This window comes from Acomys minous, assembly GCF_964271855.1.
Source record: "Acomys minous genome assembly, chromosome: 16".
Classification (NCBI taxonomy): Eukaryota; Metazoa; Chordata; class Mammalia; order Rodentia; family Muridae; genus Acomys; species Acomys minous.
In genome coordinates, this window is record NC_140498.1 from 92,650,610 (window position 1) to 92,676,801 (window position 26,192).

The 26,192-nt window shown below is 48.9% G+C and overlaps 1 protein-coding gene across 6 annotated transcripts in view; it reads right to left on the reverse strand.

Moving 5' to 3' along the window:
* The window catches only part of CIT (citron rho-interacting serine/threonine kinase), a 168,816-nt gene that overhangs the window by 18,927 nt on the left and 123,697 nt on the right, over positions 1–26,192 (reverse strand). For 2 of the 6 annotated variants that reach the window (XM_084762173.1, XM_084762169.1), the window contains 15 exons: positions 22,353–22,550; positions 21,478–21,671; positions 19,308–19,443; positions 17,038–17,142; positions 12,207–12,347; positions 11,417–11,524; positions 9,463–9,625; positions 9,040–9,204; positions 6,153–6,290; positions 5,451–5,631; positions 5,212–5,303; positions 3,201–3,305; positions 2,803–2,972; positions 1,691–1,771; positions 1,327–1,462 (listed from right to left, as the gene is read on the reverse strand). In XM_084762173.1, the coding sequence (XP_084618299.1) occupies positions 1,327–1,462; positions 1,691–1,771; positions 2,803–2,972; positions 3,201–3,305; positions 5,212–5,303; positions 5,451–5,631; positions 6,153–6,290; positions 9,040–9,204; positions 9,463–9,625; positions 11,417–11,524; positions 12,207–12,347; positions 17,038–17,142; positions 19,308–19,443; positions 21,478–21,671; positions 22,353–22,550 (2,113 nt within the window). Of the gene's footprint in view, positions 1–1,326; positions 1,463–1,690; positions 1,772–2,802; positions 2,973–3,200; positions 3,306–5,211; positions 5,304–5,450; positions 5,632–6,152; positions 6,291–9,039; positions 9,205–9,462; positions 9,626–11,416; positions 11,525–12,206; positions 12,348–17,037; positions 17,143–19,307; positions 19,444–21,477; positions 21,699–22,352; positions 22,551–26,192 lie in introns of all 6 variants that reach the window. The other 4 variants (XM_084762172.1, XM_084762168.1, XM_084762171.1 and 1 more) reach the window with 3 other exon arrangements.

A 26,192-nucleotide genomic window follows, 5' to 3' on the forward strand; every position in this document is an offset into this window, starting at 1 on the left:
TGCAGGCATAAAACTGAAGAATGTTGGCTGAATTGAAACATGCTCTCATAAGATGAAAGACAGGCTGTGTTAGGGAGCCGTGGAGGGGCCCCGCTATTCAGGTGTGACCATGGTGGGAGAGGCAGAGAGAGATGAGGACCAGGCTAGCGTGGTGGCTGGTGCCTGTCATCCCAGCACTCAGAAGGTGGAGGCAGTAACTCTCAAGCTACATAAAAAGTTCAAGGCTAGCCTGGGATGCCTACCTCAAAAATTTAAGTAAGTAGATAAATAAAAAGTCCTGCCAACAAGCAATGGAATATATATATATACAGACAGACAGATATATATATATCTGCTACAGACATGTGACAGAATTGCCCTGGCTCACAGGTTCATATGTTGACGAATCTGGTTAGGGTCAAGCCTAGAATTAACTCAAATGATTAAAAAAATATATATATATAAAACAAAAAGAAGGATGTGTACAGAGAGGAAAGGAATGTAACAAAATGTTGAGTGTGACTTCAGAGGAAGAGTCTGAGCATTCATCAACACAAGAAGGATCTCCACTATGGGCAGGAGGCAAACAGGACACAGGCCCAGGGCCCAGCATGAGGGAATATTCCGAGGATTCCGACAGCTTGGGCAAGGGAAGGGTCAGGAGCCCAAATCAGCTTGGGCTACATGAGACCCTATCTAAGGGGAAAACAAAGTCTAACTTTAATCAGTCTTTGAGGCCACGGGCACTGTACATACACAGTGCACATATGCACATGCAGAGTACATACACATAAGAGTAAACAGATAATGAGGCAGTCAGGGTTTAGTGGGAGGTCTTATGGCAGCCTCCATGAGTTTGTGAGAGGCCTCACACTACCCAGTGCCTCTGTGTGGAAGTAGTCTATTGATTGCCGGAGTGTCCTTGCCACGCTATCTGCATGAGGTGATGCAGCACAGGGGAGATTTTCACCAAGCCAGCATGATGCCATTTGGGCTTCTAAACCTCCCGAGCTGTGGGGTAAACAGGCCTCTTCTTCATCCGTAACCTGGTGTCAGATGTTTCATTAAAGCAACGAGAGCTAATGCAGCATTCTCCACATGGCGAGATGGTGCAGTGTTCCTTGAGCATGTCGGACTGGCTAAACTGAACACTGACTGGGAACCAAGTGTGGACAAAGGGCCCATTAGCTGAAGCTTGGCATCAACAGACTCCACTGAAAAGGGACACTGCAGCTACAACCTGCTGCCAGGAGGTTGCCTCTGCTCATCGCCAGCTTTTGTGAAACTCAGCTCTCCAAAGCACTGCCCATAGAAGTCAGCAAAGAGGCTGTGCGCTAGGCCTCCCACCTGCTATCATGAGCAGCTTCTCCAGGTCCTTGACGATGTAAATTTGGAAGACCGCTCCGATTCCTGGGATGTGCGTTAAGGAGTTTTTCAAGACATTCAGTGCATACAGCCCTTCCTCGGTGCCCACCAGCACCACCTGCCAGGGCAGAAGTCCAGAGACAGAGCCACATCACCCAGTGATCCCCATGCTTCACAGCAACAAAGCCACCCCCTACATGTGTGAATGCACGCACGCACGCGCGCGCACACACACACACACACACGCACGTGCACGCGCACACACACACACACACACACACACACACACACACACACACACAGCATCCCGAGCTGGCTGGCAGTGCCCGGTGCCCAGGCATCATACCTGGTCGCTGAAGGGCAGAGTGCAGTTCATGTCAAGACGGTCATCACCTTCCAGCTTCAGCAGAGAGTTTCCGAGTAATTTCTTTCCGTGTGTGAAAGAAAAAGAGAAGACAGAGTGAGCTCTGTCCAACCAAACCATCCAGAGGGACAGAGACTCAAAGCCAAGCTCCCAAAGCACACACTGGACCAGAACCATGCCAGGCCAAGTACTCTACCCTGAGCCATGAGCCCAGGCCCCGGCCCCAGGCTTTGACTGGAACGCCAGAGGCGGTTTCTGGTTTTTCCAGGGCAGCCCTTGCTTAGCTTCAGAGTTACAGCTTTGTGCTGACACAGGCGCAGAAATAGTAAGATGATGCTACACAGGGTTAACAGGCTGTGAGAAAGGCCCCTACCCTACCTCAGTTGCAACAAAAATACAGTGCAATCCAAGCCTCTAGTTCTTATTACCTCAACCCACAGTGGCTGATGCTCACAGGAAGTGCGGTCACGTGCCTATTATACACAATTAATGTACATTTCAGCAAAAGGCTCATGTGTAAAACAAGACACAATTCTTCAAGGCTCATGGTTACCATGCCACTGCAAAGTGTCTGAAAAGCGCTGTTTGGTCTTCAGCGGAGCAAACGCCAATGAGCACTGAACACTGTCTGCATCCAGGAATGTTCCAGGAGGAGTGGTGCCAACCGAGGCACACCAATGCTTGCAACATCTTAAGGATGAGTGGGACTGCAGACCCGCCTACGGAGAGCGGCTGCTGCAGAAGCAGCTGGAGAGGCTATGAACCGCTTCCTGGAGTACAGGTGCTCACTGGCAGACTTGTGTCTGCTTGGTGGTTCATGGTCAAAGCACTTATAACTCAAGGGTCTCCCGGAGTAAACATGGCTTCTGTATACATGCTGTGGCTGTTTTAAGGCTGTCCCCTCTCTGCAGCGGTGCTGCCTGCAGCCTGTACCTTCAACGCCACAAAGCTACTATGACCCTGCTGCAGCCCTCAGCCCTGAGAGGGAGCAGAGGAAGCTGTGCCAGGCTGTGGGGTTCCCATCCTTACAGTCAGTGCCCACAACCACACACTCTAGAGACAAGTGCCACACCCAAGGCCATGGTCATACTCACAGCATCGGCTTCTGCCTTTTCCCTAGAAACTCTCCCACCTGCGACGACAGATTCTAAGGCGGTGACCCAGCGCTGCTTCTCAGGGAAGCTGGGTGCTAGCAAGTAGAGTGTTCTCCCAGGCCAGCAGGTGGTGTGTGGGTGAGACTCCATCTTCAGTATGTATGGGACATCTAGAAGATTTTGGGGAGCATGAGATTGGCCATGGGTGCTCCCCACCCCACCCCACCCCCCAACAGGGATGCTGTCAGGGTGTCAGAATCCCACCAAGCTCTGCAACCTGAGTTCCTGCTAAGGTGGGGGACTAGACAGAAGTGGTCCTCCTTGGCAGAGAAAACTGCTATGTCCCCATCCTGCTCCTCTCGGCCTGTCTAGGGCAGGCTCTTCTGGAGCCCACTCACCTGCTTTGGCTGTATTTGCAAGTTCAGAAGCACCAACGGCACCATGAATAGATACGTCCCCGTCGGGAAGGCACAGCTCAAATTCTTCCACCGGCCTCTGTCCAGCTTGGTACAAAGAAGGGTGGAAAGAAAAACAAAAGAACAGGCCGAGAACGAGAGAAGAGAAAGGAGAGGGAGGAGAGGAGAGCAGAGCAGAGTGGAGTGGAGGAGAAGAGAGGGGAAGGGAGGAATGCAGAGGACAGCAGAGGAAGGGGGAGGGGAGAGCAGAGCAGAGGAGAGCAGAGCAGAGGAGAGGAGAGCAGAGCAGAGGAGAGGAGAGCAGAGCAGAGGAGAGGAGAGCAGAGCAGAGGAGAGCAGAGCAGAGCAGAGGAGAGCAGAGGAGAGGAGAGCAGAGCAGAGCAGAGGAGAGGAGAGCAGAGCAGAGGAGAGCAGAGCAGAGGAGAGCAGAGCAGAGGAGAGCAGAGCAGAGCAGAGGAGAGCAGAGGAGAGGAGAGCAGAGCAGAGCAGAGGAGAGGAGAGCAGAGCAGAGGAGAGCAGAGCAGAGGAGAGCAGAGCAGAGGAGAGGAGAGCAGAGGAGAGGAGAGGAGAGGAGAGGAGAGCAGAGCAGAGGAGAGCAGAGCAGAGGAGAGGAGAGCAGAGCAGAGGAGAGGAGAGCAGAGCAGAGGAGAGGAGAGCAGAGGAGAGGAGAGGAGAGCAGAGGAGAGGAGAGGAGAGCAGAGCAGAGGAGAGGAGAGCAGAGGAGAGGAGAGGAGAGCAGAGCAGAGGAGAGGAGAGCAGAGGAGAGGAGAGGAGAGCAGAGCAGAGGAGAGGAGAGCAGAGCAGAGGAGAGGAGAGCAGAGGAGAGGAGAGGAGAGGAGAGGAGAGCAGAGCAGAGGAGAGCAGAGCAGAGGAGAGGAGAGCAGAGGAGAGGAGAGCAGAGCAGAGGAGAGGAGAGCAGAGGAGAGGAGAGCAGAGCAGAGGAGAGCAGAGCAGAGGAGAGCAGAGCAGAGGAGAGCAGAGCAGAGGAGAGCAGAGCAGAGGAGAGGAGAGCAGAGGAGAGGAGAGCAGAGCAGAGGAGAGCAGAGCAGAGCAGAGCAGAGCAGAGCAGAGGAGAGCAGAGCAGAGGAGAGGAGAGCAGAGCAGAGGAGAGCAGAGCAGAGGAGAGGAGAGCAGAGGAGAGGAGAGCAGAGCAGAGGAGAGCAGAGCAGAGGAGAGCAGAGCAGAGGAGAGCAGAGCAGAGGAGAGGAGAGCAGAGGAGAGGAGAGGAGAGCAGAGCAGAGCAGAGGAGAGCAGAGCAGAGGAGAGGAGAGCAGAGGAGAGGAGAGGAGAGCAGAGCAGAGGAGAGGAGAGCAGAGCAGAGGAGAGGAGAGCAGAGGAGAGGAGAGGAGAGGAGAGGAGAGCAGAGCAGAGGAGAGCAGAGCAGAGGAGAGGAGAGCAGAGGAGAGGAGAGCAGAGCAGAGGAGAGCAGAGCAGAGGAGAGCAGAGCAGAGGAGAGCAGAGCAGAGGAGAGCAGAGCAGAGGAGAGCAGAGGAGAGGAGAGCAGAGGAGAGGAGAGCAGAGCAGAGGAGAGCAGAGCAGAGGAGAGCAGAGGAGAGGGCATGTAAAGAGTTGCACAAGGACAAAGAAGGAAAAGAGGTGCAGACAAGGCAGGAGGGAAGATAAAAAAAAAAAAATAAAGTGTGTCAGCTGAGGGGCACAGTCAACTTTCTGGTGACGATGCGGATTTGTGGGCTAGTTGGCTGAGGCGGAAGCTCTCTGGTGTGTTAGCAGGTGGGATCTTCGGGGCAGCACCCTGCGGGTTCTTCAAGGGGGAGACCTATAGATTGAGTATCGTACCAATAACCTTTAGAGAAGTCACCTGGCCTTTCACTTTGAAAAATGGGGAAGCAGAGAAGGCTTGTGAGGCAGTCCAAAAAAAAATTTTTTTTTAATTAATAAATAAAAGCAAACACTGAACACAAAGCCTTCACTCCAACACTGGAAGGCCTGGGCTAGCCGCGTGCAAGGACATTCCCCTGAATCATTAATTTACCTTCTCTGGCTTCATTGTCATAGATGAGGACTTTTGACCCCTCCAAGACAATGTACTTCCTGTCCCAGCCTTGCTGTCCTCGTTTGTTATTCCTGGGGAAAGAGAGATGGGCAAAACAAGTGTCAGAACTGAGAGGAGTGAGACCGAAGCAAGAGGGAGGGGCTTCCTCAAAGAGCCTTCCCTGGAAGACGTGGAAGAGCGGAAGTGTGCGGAGTCGCCTGGCCACCCTGCCACGGTACCTGGGTACTTTCATCCACCCTTCCAGGTGCAGGCTGCTGCTGGGCTCCTTGCCCTGGAGGCCTGGGGAGTTCATTTTGTCACGGCAGAAGGCCTCGGTGAAGTGTGTGGCATACTCAGCGGGCAGGCCACAGGTGGCTGGCAAGCAGGCGGAGCACTTGGGGTGACACATCACCTGACACTCTAGGAGAGCAATGCACAATCTGCAGGCACGCCCGTCTGGGTGTGGGCAGCCCCAGCCAGGACCCAAGCTTCCCGCCCCCCCCCCCCGTAGAACTGCAGTGAAGGGGGGCACACAAGCAACCCTACGCTTTGGCAGGCCAGGCTCTCACAGGGAAACAGAGCTGCCACCCTCAGCCCACAGAGCTGTGCACAGGAACATGTCTGCATGTTCATTTTAGTCAAGCCGGGGGGTGGGGGGTGGGAGGTGGGGGGTGGGGGGTGGGGAACTAGCCTGGCACAAAGGAGCTGGAACTTAACAAAGATGGAAACACTTTGCATCACTTCGGGCTTGTGAGCTGAAGCGGAATTTGGAATCACTGCTTCAACAAGGGAAACACAGTGCCCTCCCACTGAAGGGAGAAGCTCTGGGGGTGACTGTGTTACATGATAGTTTCAATGTCGCCTCCACCTGACAGATCTTACAGAGATCTGTACAGAGAGACGTGCAGGTGCCCAGCACGGATGTGCAGACCTCCTCTTACCGAGACATTTGGATGCCTGGCGTCCAAAGTGCACAGTGTCCAGACACACAGCACACTTGGTGGCTCGCATGTTCAGGCCCACGTTAAACCGGTGAGGAATGTTGTGGTGCATTCGTTCTTTAAGACGCCGACTAAATTCTGAAGGAAAAAATTTTAAGGAAAAGTGAAAAGAGAATGCAAAGTGGACGGAGATGGCCTCCTGTTAGGATTTGTATCAAGAATCTATTAAGAGCTCTTACAACCCAGTACTTTGACAAGATGTTCCCCTGAGTAGGGAAAGCGGCCCCAAAGTACCCAAAAAGACGCGAGATGTCATTAGGCTTTAGGAAAAATGCAAATTAACCACAGCAAGGTGCCGTGCCACTAAAACACCTAGAATCCAAGAAATGGAAAACCAGGGTTGAAGAAGATGTGCAGAAATGGCATCCTTTGCACTTTCCAGTGGGATGGAAAGTGGTACAGCTACTTCGGGACCCAGGCGGATAGTTCCTCAAAAGTTATACACAGAATGAGATTTATGTTATTCTAGCACATCCATTCCTAGCCTTATGCCCAAGAAGACAGAAAACACACACGCCCACAAAAACAAAACAACACAACTGCACATTGCTCACAGCAGTACACCTTACAGCAGACAAAACCAGAAACAACTCAAACCCTCTTCTGTAGCATTATGGGTAAAATGCATAATGTAAAGAAAAGAAAGAGGTAGTGGTGCATGCTACAGTGTAGGTGAACCTCAAAGAAGGCGGAGTTCTGGGAAATAAGCCAGTCACACAGGGCTGCAGGCAATGAGCCCCTGTTCATTTGGAAGATCTAGAGCAGCAAACCCAAGGGAGAGAGGAGAGCAGTGGTTGCCAGAGGCGGGGAGAGCGAGAAATACACAGTATCTTCTGACAGGTCCCAGGCATTGTTTGGTCTTAGGGGTGTCCCACAGTTAGAGTCAGGATGACCAGATAGCAGTACAGTGTACTGAAAACTATGAATTGTACCTTTGAAGTATTAAGTAGGTGACTTACAGGGGTCTGATTATACAGTCTTGGCTGGCCTGGAACTTGTTCATTATGTAGGACCAGGCTGGCCCGAACACATCGCGATTTTCCTGTCTCTACCTCTGCCTCCTGAAAGCTGGGACTAAAGGTGTGCACCACCAGCCCAGCCTTAATTATTTGTAAATATTTAGTTATGAAAGATGTATCGGGGCTGGAGAGATGGCTCAGAGGTTAGGAGCACCATCTGCTCTTCCGAAGGTCCTGAGTTCAATTCCCAGAGCCCACATGGTGGCTCACAACCACCTGTAATGAGATCTGGTGCCTTCTTGTGGTGGGCAGGCACTTGTATAGACAGAATACTGTATAAAAAATAAATAAATCTTAAAAAAAAAAAAGAAAGATGTATCTAGTGCTTTTCATAGAATTCAGTTTAGAAATAATAATCATGAACTACAGAATTTTTGTTATTAAGTTAAGAACTGACTAAAAAATTCTTTTACATCCAGGTTTTTTCCCACGAATAACCTTCTGTTCAAAACTTCATGTCTGGGGAACTGAGTCCATATTTCTATTCCTGCCTGTTAAATTAACAAGGGTGTGCGCCCCACCCCACTCCTGCCCCATTCACTGACTGTCCCTCAACAGGGACTGGGGAGAGGCTCTGAGGATACCTGCTCCACTGTGGTCTCCTTTCTCAGGAAGGTGTGAGGACTAAGTGACAGGAGTGCACTAAGTGACAGGAGTGCACAGCGACACCCGGAGGGCACACTACACACTCAGGAGGGACACGGGGAACCACAGAGCACAGCCCTGCTCCAGGACGCCTGTCGGTGGGAACCTAGCCTTCCCGTCTGGATGACTTTTAAAGTTTAGCATTCTGACCAAAGTGTCCTATAAATACAACATGAGGGCACCTGGTCCACAAGACAAGGTCATCCACATTCCCAGCTTCAGCAGGCTGATGGGAAGCCACATGCTGAGTGACAGCCACTCTGCTCTCTGGGGCTTCTCAAACCAACTTCCTCACCCCTTTCAAATGTCCTCTTCATCTCTGAGTGACACAGGACTTTTGAGACCACAAAGAAAACCCTTTCCTCTGTCAGTGGTCATAGCAACTAGCTGTCAGTTGGTCACATCTGAAGTGCCCATAACCCTTCACCCGCTGATTCATTCCCTAAGAACTCACCCGTCAGCCAGTCCTGGAGGTACAGGATGTCCTATAAGGTGCATGTGGCAGCAAGGACAGGCCTGCTTTACTAGGGGACTCACATAGCCATACCATGAAATACTGTGTGGCTCTTTGCAGGGGAAGTGGAGCTAACACGCTATCTCGAAGCACTTGAAATCACACTGAGACAGCTCGCAGCGCATAGGACAGCGCCAGGGAGATCAATTTTCTCATGTTCTCTGCTGTTGCTTCTAGACAGGGTCTCACTATGTAGCCCTGGCTGGCCTGGCGCTCGCGGCGACCTGCCAGCCTCTGCCTCCTGCGTGCTGGGAGTAAAGGTGTGCACTGCCAGAACGCTCACGTTCTTGAAATATATTCACGTCAGGTATGGGACCGAATATCAGCATAAGCTATTGCTGGAAACTACAATGGTTGGCTCTGGGTAACAGATGGGGAGGAGACTGTGTGGCCTTAGACTGGAGTCATGAGGACAGGCTTCCTGCGACTGCACTGGGGCTTTACGAGGAGGAGGAGGACCTGGGCTAGCACACCCTGTCTGGCCACAAGGTTCCCTCTGCCATGCTAAGATGCAGCAATTTGCCCTTGAGAGATGCTGGCTGGCATCACACTCTTGGACTTCTCAGCCAAACAAACTTCATTTATAAAAGCTACCTGGTTTCAGAGGCTTTGTTACAGCAGTGGAAAACAGTCTGTGGCAGGAGCATACCCTCTGGAGCTGACGCCTCCTTCCTGCGGCTGGACGGCGGGGCAAGCAGGCTCATGGCACTGGGCTGGTGCTCGGGCGACCGCACAATGGCAGACATGGCGATCTGCTGCCTAGCAGTGGCTGGCGTAGACGGGTGCGGGTGGTCCGTGGCTTTGCGGTGGGCAGCTGCAGAGACACCAGTACAAAGCCTTTCAGTTGACTCAGCCACCTAGCAGACCAGACTAAGGTTGCCCATGGTTGTCTTTCAAGGACCCAAGACCAAAAAGGTAGGTGTAGTGGAGGCTGGAAAATTTTCAGACACAGGACACTCCTGGAATGAAAACCCAAGGGCCACAGACAGAGACGCTGAGCTAGTCACGGCCAATCTCAGCGGGGATTGGTTTCCGCCTGCTCCATACTTTGAGGCTTTCCAAGAGCTCCTACCTTCCTCCCGGGCAGAGCGGAGCTCAATGCGGGTCTTCTGAAGGGCTTCCTCCAGCTCTGCGCAGCGCGCTTTCTCCTTCTCCAGGGCTAGCTTCAGCTCACTGTACTGCAGAGGAACCTGTGTGGGCAAAGCAGGGTCCTCTTTCCGTCGACTAAATAAACCCTAGCAATGGAAACAGAGATATCTCCTAACTCCTGGAAACTGGCACTGGACCCAAGCTAGAGGGCGGCTGGCTCGGGAGGAGCAGCGGCTAAGGCCAGGCGCATACTCACTGCAAGAGTGTTTGGGGAAATATGGCATGTGAAGGGGGGGAGGGGAGGCTGAGCCTCAGCCATTCCAGTCGGCTGAAAAAAAAGAGTCGGGTGCGGAAGTTTTCACCAAGAGGGTTAAAGATGCTTCATCAGCCACCGCCTCTTCCTTTAGCATTTCCAAGACAGGAGCTCCATTTCCTGAGACCCTTTCCCCCTCAGAAAATGCCATCAGGATGGATGGAGTGTGAGGCTGGGAGAGGTGGCCATGGTTCAGAGCTCGTTCTTGCCTTTGAACATGTTTCATGGTGCTTGGTGACAAGACGTGGGGAGAGGTGGGTTTGTTTGTTTTTTAAAGAAAAGAAAATGAATGCTAAAGTGACATCAAAACAAAGGGCTTACTAAAAAAAAAAAACCAAAAACCAAAAAACCCAACAAAAACATTTACTGTACACAGAAGAGAAAAAATGGAATCACACATCTGACAAAAAAAATTAGCTAAAAGGAAAACAAATGCAAACAGTAATTACATCAATGACACAACCAGACAATAGTCCGCTGCTAAAAAAAAAAAAAAGTCAATATCATGAGCAGAGCAAGCATATACGGTGGGGTGGGGTGTGAGAAGCCCTCCATGGCCAGCGTTCAGCCAGAGGCATCGCTCACCACCTCAGCAGTGACCAGAAACAAGAGGCCAGTCAGGGGCCTCAGTCCCCCAGTCCCCTCCTCTGGCCATTCCAAGTCATCCAGCCCTTCCTTTAAAACTGTTGCCATGGTCACTACAGTGTGCTAAGACCCTTGGGAGGGAACTGCCAGCCCTTAGGAACCTTTCTGGAACTTAGAACACTTGGCCGACATAGGACGAGAGCTGCAGCGGTGGGGAGCACGTGAGGTGGGCGTAAAAAAAGCAGTCTTCTCTCGGGAACCCTACTCTAACCTGCTCCATAGCTAAAGCCACCCCACCACCCCACACTGGGACTGAACCTAGGGCACCGTATGCCACCGCTGGCTTTTCATGCAGCTTTTCATTTGTTTGTTACAGTTTAAAGCAGAGAGTACAGTGCTGGTGAAGCCAACAGCTGTCTACTCAAGTTTTGAGCATTTCAACTTCCGGTATCCATGTTACTCACTTAACAGCTGGGCTATGGCAGGGCACACCTACAATCCCAGCACTTAGAAGACAAAACAGTTATGAGTTTTAAGTCCTGCCTGAGCTTCGTAGCAGAATTCTATTTTGAAAAAGATCAAACAATAAAAATAAGTAAAAGTATTGGACTAGGTCAGTCCTGAGTACTTCCTGGAGACGCATGCACTCATGTGACATGAGACCTGCTCTAGAGTCCCAGGTATGTGACCAGCTGAACTCTCAGAAGCCACTTACACGTGAGCGTCCTAGACACGTGGCCTGCAGACCTCACAGTCAATGGCGCAGAAGCCTTTCTTTCCCTCAGCAGGTGCCCCCGGGAGTGAAAGGAGACATAAGCAGCAGGGCACTCTGCCCTTCAGAGCGGAGTTCTTGGTTACCTCGGCCAACAGTCCCCTGTGCTAACAGCTACTCTAGATAGACTCAGGGCTAGTTCCCAACCCAGAATAAACAAAAGTGCAGTTTCTCTTCTGTTTCTATGATTAGTTATCACAGTGGTATCACCAAGTCAGGGTACTGGAGCGAGACTGCCTGCTCCTGCTGTCAAGCACCATAACTCACCTTTTTCTTTTTAGCCGGTTGGTCCATTTTGGCTTGTAGAAAATCAATGAGTTTGGTTTGTTGAGAAATAGTGCCTTCCATTTTCACCTTTTCATGAGAATAGAGAACCTAAAATTCATGGAAACAAGATGACCTCAGAGCAGGGCGAAAGTACATGTTTGAACTGTTATGTAAGGAAAATGCAACAGTTATTTAGTCCCAGTTTTATGATAAAAAGGAAAAAAGACACACACACACACACACACACACACACATACACACAAAACAGAAACAAACAAACAAACAAACAAACAAAAAACCGAACCAGACAGACAAAGAAACCAAAGAAGCCACGAGGCCAATAATCTGGCTCAGTGGGTCAGGGGCAGCCGCTGAGCCTGTTATCTGAGCTGGAGTCTAGGAGCCACGTGGAGAAGGGGGACTTGGCTTCCACACACTAAGCTCCATGCACATCCCATGGCACACCTCCCCAATAAATAAATAAAACCCAGTGAGCATATAACGCGTAAAACAGACAATGGATAGTTATGGAATTCAGGGGGTGGACACTATGGAGTGATCTTTAAACTTCAAAGAATTATTTTTCATAATAATTAAATGTTGGAGAAACGCATGCAGTAAACAAAAGATACTAACAATCAAAAAGGAGTAGTGGAGGCAAGGAATGGAAGAGGGGAGGGGGAGAGGAAGAAAGAGGGAAGAAAAAGAGTGGGTAAAGAAGGGGGTAAAGGGATGGGGGTTGGGGGGGAGTAGGCAGCAGCTGTCTGCAGCGCCCCCTGCTGGCCCTCACCTGAATGTTTTCCAGCTGGTACTCCAGGTCGCTCCTTTCTGTCTTGAGTAGATCTGCCCGGTCCAGCGCCTCCTGCAGCCCTTGCGTCAGGCGGAAGATGTGGTTCTTCTGCAGATCCATCTGCTGCTGCAACTTGGCTTGCTGGTGAGGAAGGAGACGGCAAGAGCTCAACACCAAGCAGAGTGCGCTATGCTCCCACCGTGGCTCCCATTCCCCAAGTAACTGCTGCACGCCACCAGAAGTTCCTTTGTGAAAGCACCTTCTTCCAGAATTGCTATTTGTTTTCTAGTCCAAATCAGGACACAGCTGAAAAGAATTTTCTAAGACCTCCTGAGGGCCACGCGCCTGTAATCTCACACTGCAAGGTAGCAGAAGTCCAGATCTCTCACTCTGTGTTACAAAGGAAGCCATTTTGGCACCTCAGAGCAAAATCCAGAGCGGATAGCGACGTAGTGAGAATCAGTTCCATTTGTCCTACTTGGGGGTGTCTAGGACCTCGAAGCTGTGTGATGTATGTGCACAGTGATGAGCCATACCAGCCCTAACCTGAGGGTTGTCCCCGAGTACATAAATAGCCACAATTAGAGAATACATTTCTGAATTGTAGGGACAAAGCAACGCAAACAAGAGTGGTAAAAACCCAAGGGAAAAATTTAGTTTAATCTATTAGAGAGAGTTTGTGTTGAAAAAAAAATCTCTCTACTCTTTGCAATGTAAGTCAGTCTCCTTCCTAAAATGTGCCCCATCCAGGTAGACACTGCTTGACTTTATCTAACTTCTGGTCATCACGGAAGCAGTCACAGTGGTCCATAGACCCTCTTCCCCGGTGGTCTAGACTCTCTGCAGACTAAGGGAAAACACATTAGGAAAGCAAAATAAACATCATCATGGGTGCTTTCAAACAGTCCAAGGCAGACCCAGGCTCCAGCCCCAGCCCACTGGCAGGTGCGGTGGCCTCAGAACTGACTGGCCCTCCCCCACCCTCTCACTTCACTGATTTCTGCCTATTTTTACTTTCCATTTCTATGGCGACAACTCCAGAGTTATTGTGTTGTACTAAGGCGAGTCTGGACCCTGCGATCATCTAGATCCTGGTTTAAATCCTCCCTTGATCGTGGTTCATATCGCCTTGGCCAACCTTTGCTTCTTCCCCTAAGTGGGAGTAAAGCCCTGCCTTCCGAGTGACAGACTGAACCCAGCGCCATCGTATAGCAAGTGTTCAAACACACACTGGTTCTCTCCCTCCCTCCCTCCCTCGCTCTCTCTTCCCCCGTGTGTGTGTGTGTGTGTGTGTGTGTGTGTCCGTCCGTCCGTGTGTCCATCCTCCTTTCTCCTCTCCTTCCAGTCCAGTGTTTCTCTCACTTTCCACCTGCCGTTTCTAACAACCCAGCCACACTTAGCATGTGAGAGGCTAAACTTAATGCTGAGCTGAGGGGAAGGAAATGAGCAGAGTTTCTGAGTGTTTGTGTCGGATTCCCAGGGGAGTCAGATCTTAGGGGCTCTGGCCTGATGGGCCCTTTGATGGATTCACAATATGACATTGGTACTACCTGGGGATGCTGAATGGTAGGAGGTGTGGCCTACTTGGAAGAAATACATCCTTGGGGCTCTATCTCACCCAACCTCTCTTCTCTCCCCTGCTCTCCATCCACTTCCTGGTTGCCATGGTGTGCATGGCTCCACCCCTCCAATCAGTCCCCACAGAGAGGCATGGTTCTTCAGGAGCTGTGAGCTAAAATAAGTCCCTCCTCCTGCGAGCCCCTTATGTCACGTGTTTTGCCACAACAAAGAGAAAAGTAACTACTAAAGTGCATAGCATGGGATTTCTAAAATAAACCAGAGTCCTTAAAAAATAAATAAATAAAGCAGACAAAAAAGAAAACAGTTAAGATGCTGCTGCCTCGAAGGGCAGTTTTGGTCCCTTAGAGTCTAAGTGATTTCCTTTCTTAGTTTCTTCCTTCCACTCTCTTAGGACCACATTAATTAGCAAGCAGGAACTAGAAAAACATGTCCTGGGCTCAAATGAGCTATTTGGTGACAACTGGGCCAAAAATATTCCTCTAAACAAAACACATCAATTACCTATTGGCTCTCCAAAAACCAGGCTGTTTATTTACTATAATAAATCCCAAGGGGAAGTGGTATTTGTGCTCTCTGCAGAGAGCAAACGGAGGCGCTTGTGGGCCAGAGCTCCCCTGGGAGGTGGACCTTGGTGATACGCTTAGACCTGTCCAACAATTTTATAAGAGTGACAAGAAACTGAGAGGGTGGCACAAGGAACTGATGACAGAACTGGAGCATGAGTAATTGCGGTGAACAGGAAGGATGGGTCAAAACCAAGAGGAAAATGTTTGGTAGGATGGCACTTTTAAAACATCAACTGAATAAATTTGAGGTGTAAAGATGCTTAAATACAAACTTTGTGGACAATTAGGCATAATTTCACAGGTTAATGAGTGTCAATGGCATGATTATTCAAAGAGCCAAGGAGCTAGCAGGGTTTGTGGAGCTGAAGGGAAAGATGGAAACACTCCACTACAGGAAGACCACACGCACACCACACTGACTCCACACAGAGGCTGAGAAAGAACAGCTATCCTGTAGGGTTCCTGCAAGGACAATAAATTCATGTACAATACTGAGGAAGACACATGTCACATGACAACTGTTAGTGATAGACATTTGTTCTTCATTGAGTATGTGTGTTTGTATTTTTTTACTTGTTTGCTTTTGTTTTGCGTGGGCTGGGCTATTTTCTTTTATACTGTTGGGGGGCTGAGCCCAGGCCCTTGCACACACTAGGCAATCACTCAACCAGGAGAGCTACATCCCCAGCCTCTAATTACTTGACTGTCAATCAAAGTAACTAGATTGATAACTGGTAATTGGGGCTGCAAAGATAGCTCAGTGGTTAGGAGTTCTTGCTGCTCTTCCAGAGGACTCTGTTCTGTTGCCAGCACCCACGTCAGGTGCCTCACCACTACCTGTAGCTCCAGTTCCAGGGGACCTAACGATTCCACAGGCACCCACACACGTGGATATGCACAAACACATGAATAAAAATAAAATTAATTTGACTATTAACATTAGTGCTTGACACCACACTTGCTTCAAAGCACGTGGCAGTTGTAGGCTTTTAAAAATAAGAAAGACTTTCTAGGACTTAGGAGTTGCTGAATGTGATGTCTATGCTCACTGCAACTGTCCTGGAAGAGGTTCCACCGTCCTGCCTGTGGGAAGTGCTGGGAGAGGACCTTCCACCGTCCTGCCTGTGGGAAGTGTCAGGGGGAGGACCTTCCACCGTCCTGCCTGTGGGAAGTGCTGGGAGAGGACCTTCTATTGTCCTGTGGAGGACAGGAACCTTAACCAATGGCGAGCCGACACTCATCCCAGGCATGTGTGACTTCCAAAGGACGGAAGTAGGAGAAAGAGCCACTGAAACCTGTCAGGGGAAGTCAGTCATGAGAGCAATTTGGACTGGATAACATAAAAAATTCCAAAATCTGAGACCATATCCGTCTCTTTTCAGTCTCTGTCCCTTTGGAAATAGCCCTTTGGTTGGGGCCAAACTTATGAAGCACATACCAGGACCCAGGATCCCAGCCACGTTTTGGACAGTAATGATTATTCTTTTTTGTCTTATGATGGCTTTAATGATATGTGAATTCCAGCTGAAATCAGTGTTGGCCAGGTGTCTCTTCAAACATCTGTCCATGAGGTACAGAATGGAAGCTGGGAATGCTCTTACAAGTCAGAAGTGGGAAGGTGGGGCTGAGTCAGGCCTCAGGATGCTATTCCTGGCTTTGCCACTGACTCACCATGTCACCCTGGACCAAGCATGGAGCTGTCAGGGGCAGCTTGCCCTCTGCAGATGGGAAACAGGACACTGGGGAGCCTGGATTATTTCTGTCCTGTTTCTGTTAGCAGCGTGTGCCTAATGTAGGAACATGGCCTATTCATCCCAGAGAAAAGACCACCTGGTAGACTGTCAGATTCTGCTATGGGTCAGGCATTCCCAATAGCAAAACCCCAGATTGGCAGTGCTCCCAAACCCAAAACTTCTTCAGTAGAAAATGCCACAACTGATCTCATGTGATGGGTCACAGTCAAAATGTGAACATGTTAAAATACCTGCTTCTGCTATCAATCTTAAAGACAGTCTAACTCAGCAGTCATTCAGCCACGTGCTCACTAGGCCTCAATTGGACTACAGTGAACGTCAGTGTCCATTAAGCGCCATCTCGGAAGACACAAATACCAAAGATGCTCTCTCTAGCCTTCAAGAGAAACTCTTTCACTGTGTTAAGCTTTAGGAAGTGAGGAACTACCTCAAAATTCTAGTTTTAAAATCTGAATGTCTAATTTGAATCTAATCACCTGAACATAACAAATTTCCTCTTTCAAAATCTTACCTGGGGTTGGGGGCCCTCAGGAGATGGCACAGTGGGTAAAAAACACTTCCTGTGCAGGAATGAGGACCTGAATTGGAATTCCCACCATTAGCCCAAAGTGCTAGGCATGGCTGAGGGGCAGAGGGAGGCCCGTTCCTCCCTTGAGCTCACTAGTCTAGTCAAATGTTGAGCTTCCATTTCAGCGAGAGACCTCATCTCAAGGCAGTGAGGTGGAGAGCAACAGACATGTCACCGACATGCTCCTCTGGCCTTTGCATGTGTAAGCATACAAGCACACAACTCCCCCCCCCTCACACACATGTACACACACTCACACACACACACACATGTACACACACACACACATGTACACACACACACACTCACACACACACACACACACACACACGGGCGGCGCCTTCCACGTGGTTCATACTCACCTCTTCCAGAAGCCTCTGTTTGAGCTCCCGCTCTGTCTCCAGTTTTTGCTGTAAGCTCCGGGCATTCATCTCAAGCATGGCATGCTTCTTCTCCAGGTCATTGAGCTGGGCGTTTGGAAAAATTGGCCATGATATCACATTTGGTAATGTTAAGAGAAAACAGATTTTTTCTTGGGATGTCCCCAAACTTCACATGTAAAGGATAACCAAGGTCTAAAGTCACAAGGATCTACCCTGTGGGTCATCTGTGTCACTGTAACAAGTCTTAAGAGCATGGCTGCATCAGGTGGTGGCAGTGGCGCACGCCTGTAATCCCAGTCCTTGGGAGGCAGAGGCAGGCCGATCTCTGTGAGTTCGAGGCCAGCCTGGTCTACAAAGTGAGTCCAGGACAGCCAAGGTTGTTACACAGAGAAACCTGTCTCAAAAAACAAACAAACAAACAAACAAAAAAGATCATAGCTGCTCAGTTCACCTGTCATGCTTGCCTAAATTTAATTAAATTAGCATATTCTGAGGCTTACTGTATTAACTATGGCGACTGGGGTGGGAAGATGACCTCCCAAGGATCAGAAAGGCAGAGGGGTGGCTCCCACAAGGCACACACGAAGGGAGGGCAACTGCCTTGGTAGAGGCTGGTGCGAGAGAAGCAGCCTCAGAAACAGATCAACTGTTGCGTTGCTAGTAGCTGGCCACACAGAGGCTGGCCACTGAGTACCACACAATAGCCAGCCAGGAAAGCAGCGTTAGACCCAGAAAGGCTCATTATCTCCAGACAATCAATGTACTTTCCTCGAGTTATTAAAAACTTATTAAAGTTATTAAAAACCATCAGCAGCTAGACTCCGAGTCAGAACTGTCCTTGAGTGGTGAGCTATAACCTTGAGTCCTGTGGTTCTGTTCCTGTGAATTTCCGGTAAGAAAATAATCACAGATGCCCATAAAGATTTATGTTCATCATAGTGTTATTCATATGGGAAAAAATTGGAAGAAGCCCAAGTTTTCTGTACAAAGGCAATGCTTAAATTAGGTGCCTGCGTGCTATTTTATTTTTTCAGAATTACATGTTTAAAAAAATGTTTAATAAGTCAGAAAAAGCCTCCAGTTTCATGAGTTTTTAAAAAGATGTAAAAGCATATAAATAGTAAGACCTAAATTTGTTTTTTTAAAAAATGTGTGTACATGTCTGTGTGCATAAGAATAAGCAAACAGAATGCTGTAAGTAAATCATGCTGTAAATAAATGACGAGGTAATCATTATCAGGGTGGTTTTTTTGTTTTTTGTTTTGTTTGTTTGACTTTTCCTGGGGTTTTACTATTTTCCACAATGGCTCTAAGTAATAAAAATTTTATAAACATTAAATAACAGTGTTATTTACAATGCAGAACTCAGACAACCACTTTATATGTACATATGTGAAAAAGAACGTGCGTATAACATATCTGTCACCTCACGGGCCTGTTCAACATCTTTTTCAAGTTTATTAACAAAACCTCCAAACCCTGGTACATCACTGCTGATGCACTGCAGACCATGGGGCGCAGAAGGACACCAGCACGCTGCCACGACATGCTAAGGCCTCCTGTACCTAACTAGAGCCTACTGTACTCTGAATGCCTCCCAAAATTCTCATATTAGAAACTTAACCTAACTTACATATTAGTGATATGTGGCAGTGCGGCCTTTGGGAGATGTTAGTATTATATATTATGTGAGCTGTAAGGGTGAGGCCCCTCACAGAGGCATTCGTGACTTCCTAAATAAGATGCTTAACTATGCAAGTGTTCTGTCTTGCCACACAGTATCTGTCACCAGCACGACACAGTAAGAGCCTCAACAGGTGCTAGCACCATGATCTGGGACTTTGCAGCCTGTAGACTATTAGCCAAATAACCATCTCTATAAATTAATTGTCCCAAGCACTTGGTACATGTGACAGACCCGCATGAACATGGAATATGGGAACCCCAAGCTCCCTACAGTCACACTGAAGGAAGCAGGTGCTGTCACCACACTCTTCTGAAGGATGGAAAACGTGAGGCTTACAAAGCCTTCTAGGAAAAGGAAGTGTTGTGTACTCTCGGGGCCCAGAGAGATAGATGTTAAAAACTCACCATCCAACCAGGAGAAGCCAGAACCCACCACAGCCAGCTACTCCAATGACAACCAGACTTGTGAACTGTGTTTACCATGGGCTGTAGCTGAACTCACTAACCCTGCCTTTCAGGGGAGGACGATGTCTGCCCACAGGGCAGAAGGGGTGGGCGCTGACCTTGTCAGACAGGCTCTCGGCTTTCAGCTTCTGCTCTTTGAGAGCCTGCTGCAGAGCAAGAATCTCCGCCTTGTGCTCCTTCACGGCCAGCTCCACCACCTGGCGAGACTCGGTGATCCGCTGATCGGCTCTCGCCCTGCCAGAGAAGCACAGGCCTGCTTTCAGGAGCCCCCCACCACAGCCTGCCACAGGAGGCTGCTCCTTTTCCACCCAGGCTGCAGGTTGAACAGAAGCCCAGCTGTGGGTTCTACCTTTAAATGCTGCCTTCCTTCCTGACAGCTTACAGAGCAAAAATGTGACCCATTTCAGACTTGGGTTAAAATTGCCCTGGAGCTGTAAACTCCTGTGGGGACTGACTGGAAAGGCTGAAGAGGAAAAAGCTATTCTCAAATGCAACCAGACTGAATGGGGATGTGTCCGGGGTGCCACACATTCCACGTGGGAAAGTGGACGTGAAATGCCCTCAGCCCTATTCTGCCGCATGAGGTGGACCATGGGAGACCTCATTTGGATTCTAGTGAACATTTCTCCCCTTCAAGCACAGGAAAGGCCTAGGTGTTTTGAGTTCTCATAAAAAGTGGAAACTTAAACCTGATAAATGTTTCCACTAAAGAACACAAAACTCAAATGTAAAAGGGGGCCTTGCTGGCTTAACCCACATGAGGAGAGGGCCCTAGCCTGGCCCGGCTCCGCCCCCAGACCTCATGCTCCCCTGCTCTCCAGAGAGCACAGCCTACTTCTCTCCAAGCAGGCAGCGCTCCCTACTCAGTGACAGAGAGCAGGACACACAAGAAGGTGACTCTGGGCTTCTCGAAGATGTGAACAAGGATCTAAAAGTACATTTTGTCTAGCTGCATGATACCAAACAAAAACGGAAAAGCCTGCCAGGACTGCCCTGAAAGTCCACGTGGAACAAAGCGGCCCACACTTTCCAGGGGTGGCTGTGTATCTCTTCACCCCTCAGACTGAAGGGTCAGCTGGGACAGAAGCTGGGCCTGGGGGCTGGGAACGTGTTGGGGAGTGGCTAGCACTTCCAGGGGAACCCAGAGGTTTGGAAGGAAGCCAGGACAGGCGTTTAAAACTTTAGGCCTCCACACCTAACATCCTAATATGCCACAAAGCAACTGTTGCCCCCAGTTTCTCTCGAGAGTTCTCATCTTTTACTTCCAGTCTTTTCTATTTCAGCTCAACTTGAAATCGGACTACTTAGAAAGCAGATTCTGCTGCCTATTCTATGGCCACCAAGTAATCATGGGGGGTACAAAAACGACCTTGACACAGTCTCGCTTACAGGATACAGAGACCCACAGGGAGGTGGCATCAGCAGGGTTCTGAAGGATAGGCACCATGCAGAAAGTGACATCAAGTCATGGGCTAATGCTGGCCCATGTGAACCAGTAAAACTGGGCCCTTGGGATTCAAAGAGAATTCCTGTCATTTTATACAGCATGCTCAGAATACAGTATGCTGCCTGAGTTAAAGCTCTTCAGTTAGGTGACACAAACAGTGCTCCTTGAGCCGTGATGGGCCCAGCCAGGAGATAACTGAAACCAGGTAGGAGTACAGAGAATAAATTACCATTAAGATAAAAAGACAGGGGACAAGGAGAGAGAGAGAGGAAAAAGGAGTAGGTGCAATTCCATGCTCACCCAAGGAATGCTGGGTGACTTCTGGGATTGTTTTTGGTTGTCACAGCTTGAGAAATAAGTTGCTGCTGGCATCTAGTGAGAAGGAGCCAGGCAAGATCCTCCCCATGCCGCCCCCAGCCCCCGTGGTACAATACCGAGCAACCTACACATGTAACAAGGGGCCCAGGTCTCCAGAACAGAAGAAACAAGAGTCCTCATGATCACGGTTCAAACAGCAGGGGTCTTGCTACACGGTGGCATGGTTGCATGGTAAGGCTATTTCTATAGAACATTACTGATATTTGTGTTTTCCTTGATTTCTGGGCCTCTGCACAGAGTAAAATCATACCAGTCACTACCACAGGACCCCACTGACATTTGCCAGATTCATAGCCTGGACAATTTACAGCCAGGCCGTCCACTCATCCCTGGCTCGCCTAAGACACTCCTGGCCACCGCTCAGTCTCAGGAACACTGGATAGTTTGTGACTCTCGGGCGTGATCACCTAGTGTGGGCTTTCTACAAAAGGGAGAGTTCCCACCTGCTCTGCTTCTCCGTGTCCAGCATCCTCTGCAACTCTCGAACTCGACACTCAAACTGGGACTTCTCGTCCCCGAGGACACTCCTCCAGGCCTCCCACTGCCGCTCTTTCTCCAGCAGCTCATCATTCAGGGCTTCCAGGTCCATGACCTGCTCCTCCAGCATGGTGCACGTGGTCTTCAGAGCCTCCATCGTCTGCAAATCAGTAGCACTGAGTTGCGCCTTGTATCAAACGGGGATTCCTGGAGGTTACTTTTGTCAAACAAGCTTCAGAAAAGCATAAGTTCCTAACCACAGACTCAGATACGGTTGGCTTTTCTTCCCCACAGCCCAGGGGACCAATGGTCAGCTGTCCTACCATCTCAGAGGTACAACCCAAAGGCAGTCTCTGGGAAGGAGGGGCTTGGGCACACACCCCCCTAACCCCAGCACTCAGGAGAGGGTCAGGAGGTCACTGTCAGCCTAGGCTGCACTAGGTGGGACTGCAGGGAGACTGCTGTATTTAAAAGCCAATTGTATCCACTTTTAAAGATTTACTTTTTATTTCTGTGTCTGTGTGTCTGTGTGTGAGCGTACGTGTGTGGAGGCTAGAAGACAGTGCTGAATCCCTTGGAACTGGAGGTTATAGACAGTTGTGAGCCACCCAATATGGGTGCTAGGCTCAATTCATACCTTCTGGAAAAGCAGTAGGCGCTCTTAGCTTCTGAGTCACCCCTAGCCCCAGTACCCACTTTTAAAAGCCACTGTAAACTGGGATTGACAAAGAGCCCATGTGCAGGAGCCGGCCTGGTCTCAGAACCTCAGAGAGAACACAGCAGCCCTGCTAAGTCCTTCTCAGCGTCCCCCAGAAGCCCAGGGCCCAGCCTGCCCTCTTACTTGCTTCTGGCTGGTGAGCTGCATCTCCCTCTCGGTGATCTCACGGCGGAGATGGTCCACCTCGCTGCGCAGCTGCACAATCTCATCACTGGCCCCAGAGGCCTCGTCGAGTTGTTTGGACAAGTAGAAGTTTTGGCTGTTGAGCTCAGCATTGTCCTCGGTGAGCTGGCTCAGCTGCTCCTCCAGGTCAGTGATGACCTACGGGATGGGCGCAGGGAGGGGGGAGGGGAGCTAGATATCAGGAGGGAAGGTCACTGTAGGCAAGGAAACGCTTCCGGAACTAGTGAGTTTGAAAGCCGAAGTGAGACAGTATCACATGGCGTGATAACAGGAATCAAGCCGCAGCTCTCGCACTTGATGCCAAACCCGAGCTCCCTCACCAACTCATTAACTCAACACACATATGGGGGAGGGGGTCACCTTTCTCTGTAACTTGAGGTACATTGAGAAAGCATGGCAAGAACCAATCAACCAAGTGCTAAACGGATGGGGTGAGCGCAAATGAGACCCAGTTAAGAGCAGGAAGAATTGTGCAAAGAGGAAATCACGGGTCGAGGAGACAGGGCTGACTGGTATTAAAATCATCTAATTAAACTGAAATTGACCTTGACACTACCTACAGGACACTACCACTGCAGATAGCCACAGTCTTAGAAAGCGAAATAAAGTTTTATCAGGGAAGAATCACAATGAAAGATACTCAGGGTTATTTGAATAAAATCACAGGCAGGGAATTTAATTCTGTGTAACAAAGAGGGGGAGGGAATCTTAAGGGGGGCTTGGATAATTCCAAGGATACAATAGCGCATCGTGATGTGGCTTTAATGGATTCTGCTACATGGTGAGTTCTCTAAGTATATGAAATTGTCATTTTATTGAGAGAGATTTAATCTGGTTTTACTAAATTATTTCCCTGTTGAATGGCAGAATGACTTCAATTTCAGTGCGTTTAGCTTGTCTATTCTCTTTGCTGAAACTTAGTATAAGAGCTTGCAGAGAACATTTACATAAAATACTGTAGAAGTTTAAGGGTTATTTTCTCATAATAGTTAGAATAAGGCACATGGACCATAAATTAAATTTTATGCAACAAAAATAAATTAATTAAAAGGAAACATCTTTAAGCCTACAATTATTAACTGTTTCAGGTTCCCACACCTATGACAGACATAGTTCATGATCCGTTAGCATTGCTTTCCTGCCTAAATCCTTTTTTCAATCCTTTTATCAATTTAAAATATACAAGTCTTCCTGAGCATGCAGAATTAAGGACGTTCCTTTGATGTACCCCAGGAAGCTAGTTTTCCTGAGCTGCTGGCCTCTCAGGGTGGGAAGTGGTCCAGTGACCTGTACGGGGCGTGGAAACCCATATAGATGCCTGTGCTTCTTACAAGTACACTGTGAGCTACGAACAGGCAGTGAAGATGCTGGCCAGGCGCTTGGACCAAACATCTTCCTTAGAAACCTGGAAAAGGAGCCATGTGCTACGCCGCTCCCTGAAGATGGTTAGTCTCAAATGGTCCCCCATGTCACCCTCCCAGTGCCACAGCTAAATCAAGACAGACAACTGCACACCTTCACCTGTTTTCATCCCACACAAAGTAACCCCACCGCTTGGGGTCCTTCCCTTACACTGTAAATGTCTCCCTTTAACCATTTGCTTCTTTCTGCCCCTTCCCTAAGGAAAAAGAGCAGAATGGAGCAAACAAGCAAGCCTGTAAGACTCTGGGACTCCAAATGAGTTTGAACTTGGGCAGGTTCCTCCATCTATGACACGGAAATAAATACTACATTTATTCTTCATCTTTTATTTTTAAAGTATCTTGTATCTATTCAAGTCCTGTGTCATAAGAGATAAACAGGATATAAATTAATGGCCAGAATGATGTTTCCTTCTGAAAGCCCCTTGAGGAACAGGCTAACTACAGAAAATCTATTCACAGAGAATATATAATTTCCTTGCCATTCAGGGTTATATTTAAGCTTCTGGGTACCTACTTCCTTTCTTTGATTCACGAGAAAGAAAAAACACACACACACACACATAGAGTTTATTATGAGCCCATTTCTGTCATGTCTTCTCTTTCGCCCAAAATAAGATTATAAAGAGCTCAAGAAGAAAGCCACAAAAAACTAATGAGGTGGCAAGGTCCGGGCTCATCCCCTCACTGAGTTAAGTCGGCTAATGAAGGAAGGTCCCCTCTCCTCCCGGTGTCATCGGGTCTTGGAGAGACCTGTCTTGACTTCTATTTCTAGCATCTGATCTCTGGTTCTGGACCTGTCTTTGTCTCCGTTTTCCTTATTTGACTAGATAAGGATAATGTGTGAGAGAGCCAGCTAGTGTGTGTGTGCATGCGTGTACGTGTGCGTGTGCGTGCATGCGTGTGTGTGTGTGTGTGTGTGTGTGTGTGTGTGTGCATGCGTGTGTTGGCTGAGGTGAGGCTGTGGACACAGCTTTTCCTGCTTTGTTGAGGTTATAGCCATGAGAGACACAGGAACCCTATTAGCATAACAAGCAATCCCTTCAACTCGTCTTTGAATCGAGCGTCCCATTTTACAGAAGGGGAAATTAGGGCAACTTCACCAAGGGCACAGGGCTAGTCCATAAGGAAGTCAGAACATGAGCCCAGCTGTGAACGTAAGACTACGTCCTCCCACCCCCACATGATGCTGCCTCTGAGATAGAGGACAGGATTCTGACTACTTAAACCTTCTCCTGCTTGTTTCTCTAAAACATCTACAGCCTAGATTAGCCTGGAACTCAACACCCTCCTGCTTCGGCCTCCTCGGGGCTGGGATTAGGCTGTATGCCAGTCGGCCTGGTGCCCTTCTTGCTTTTGAACCAGAGAATATGCAAAATTTCTTAGGTTATCTTTGTGACTGTGAGTAAACCCTTCCCACACTGAAGGCAGATGGTCTGTTTATTGATAGACTCAGTTATGAGCGTTCATTAGCTTCTAAGCCCTCAGCACAGAGGCTTAAAGAAACAGAAAGCCTAGTTCTACCTTCACCGTTTAAAAAAAATAAATAAATAAAGGACAGGGCGGCAGGGGGCAGCTGGGTTCTCTTTAGGCTGTTTACAGACAACAGATCTTGCTGTAGATCTAAGAGAGAACTAGAATACAAAACTGTCTGCTCTCAATGTCAAAAACAAAACACAAAAAACCCAAGCTCTCTATTTGGGGCTACCAGTTGCTTTCCAAGACTACCTTGAGAAGCTCAGCACCCCAGAACTGCACCGTGGACACCTCACACTCACCCAGGACACAAAGAGCAAGAACATGAAGGGGAAGGCCGACAGCGTGCTAGGGTGGAAAGAGCCAGGCAACCAGTAGGCATCAACAGGAAAGACTCAGGACTGAAATCCTATTTTAATGCCTGCTTTCCCGAAGGCAGCTATTTGCATATTATTTATTTTTAATCTTATAGCTGACAGATTGATTCATAATTAAAGCTGTGTCATATGCTTGCCCACCAACTCCCCTCTAAAACAGACTCAGCGAGGGGTTTAGGTGCCAGATTGAATCAAACCCTTTTTTTAAAATCCCTTCAAAACACAGAAATGGTTTGAGCCTGGAGGCCTCCTGCTCCCAGCAAGCTCTCCGGAATCACTAACTGGGTACTCCTAGGCTGAGTTATATGGAGTTCTTATCAATAACAGAACTGATACTTCACTGGCAGAGGCGATCTTGGAGACAGAAAAAGAGAAGGGACACCCAGGACAAGCTCTCGCAGTAGCTTTAAAGTGGCCTTGAACTTGACAGTGTCACTGAGATCCATTATTGTGGCTAAATGCCTCAAAGCAGTAGTTTCCAGGTGTTTTAAAGTAGAAAAGCCATT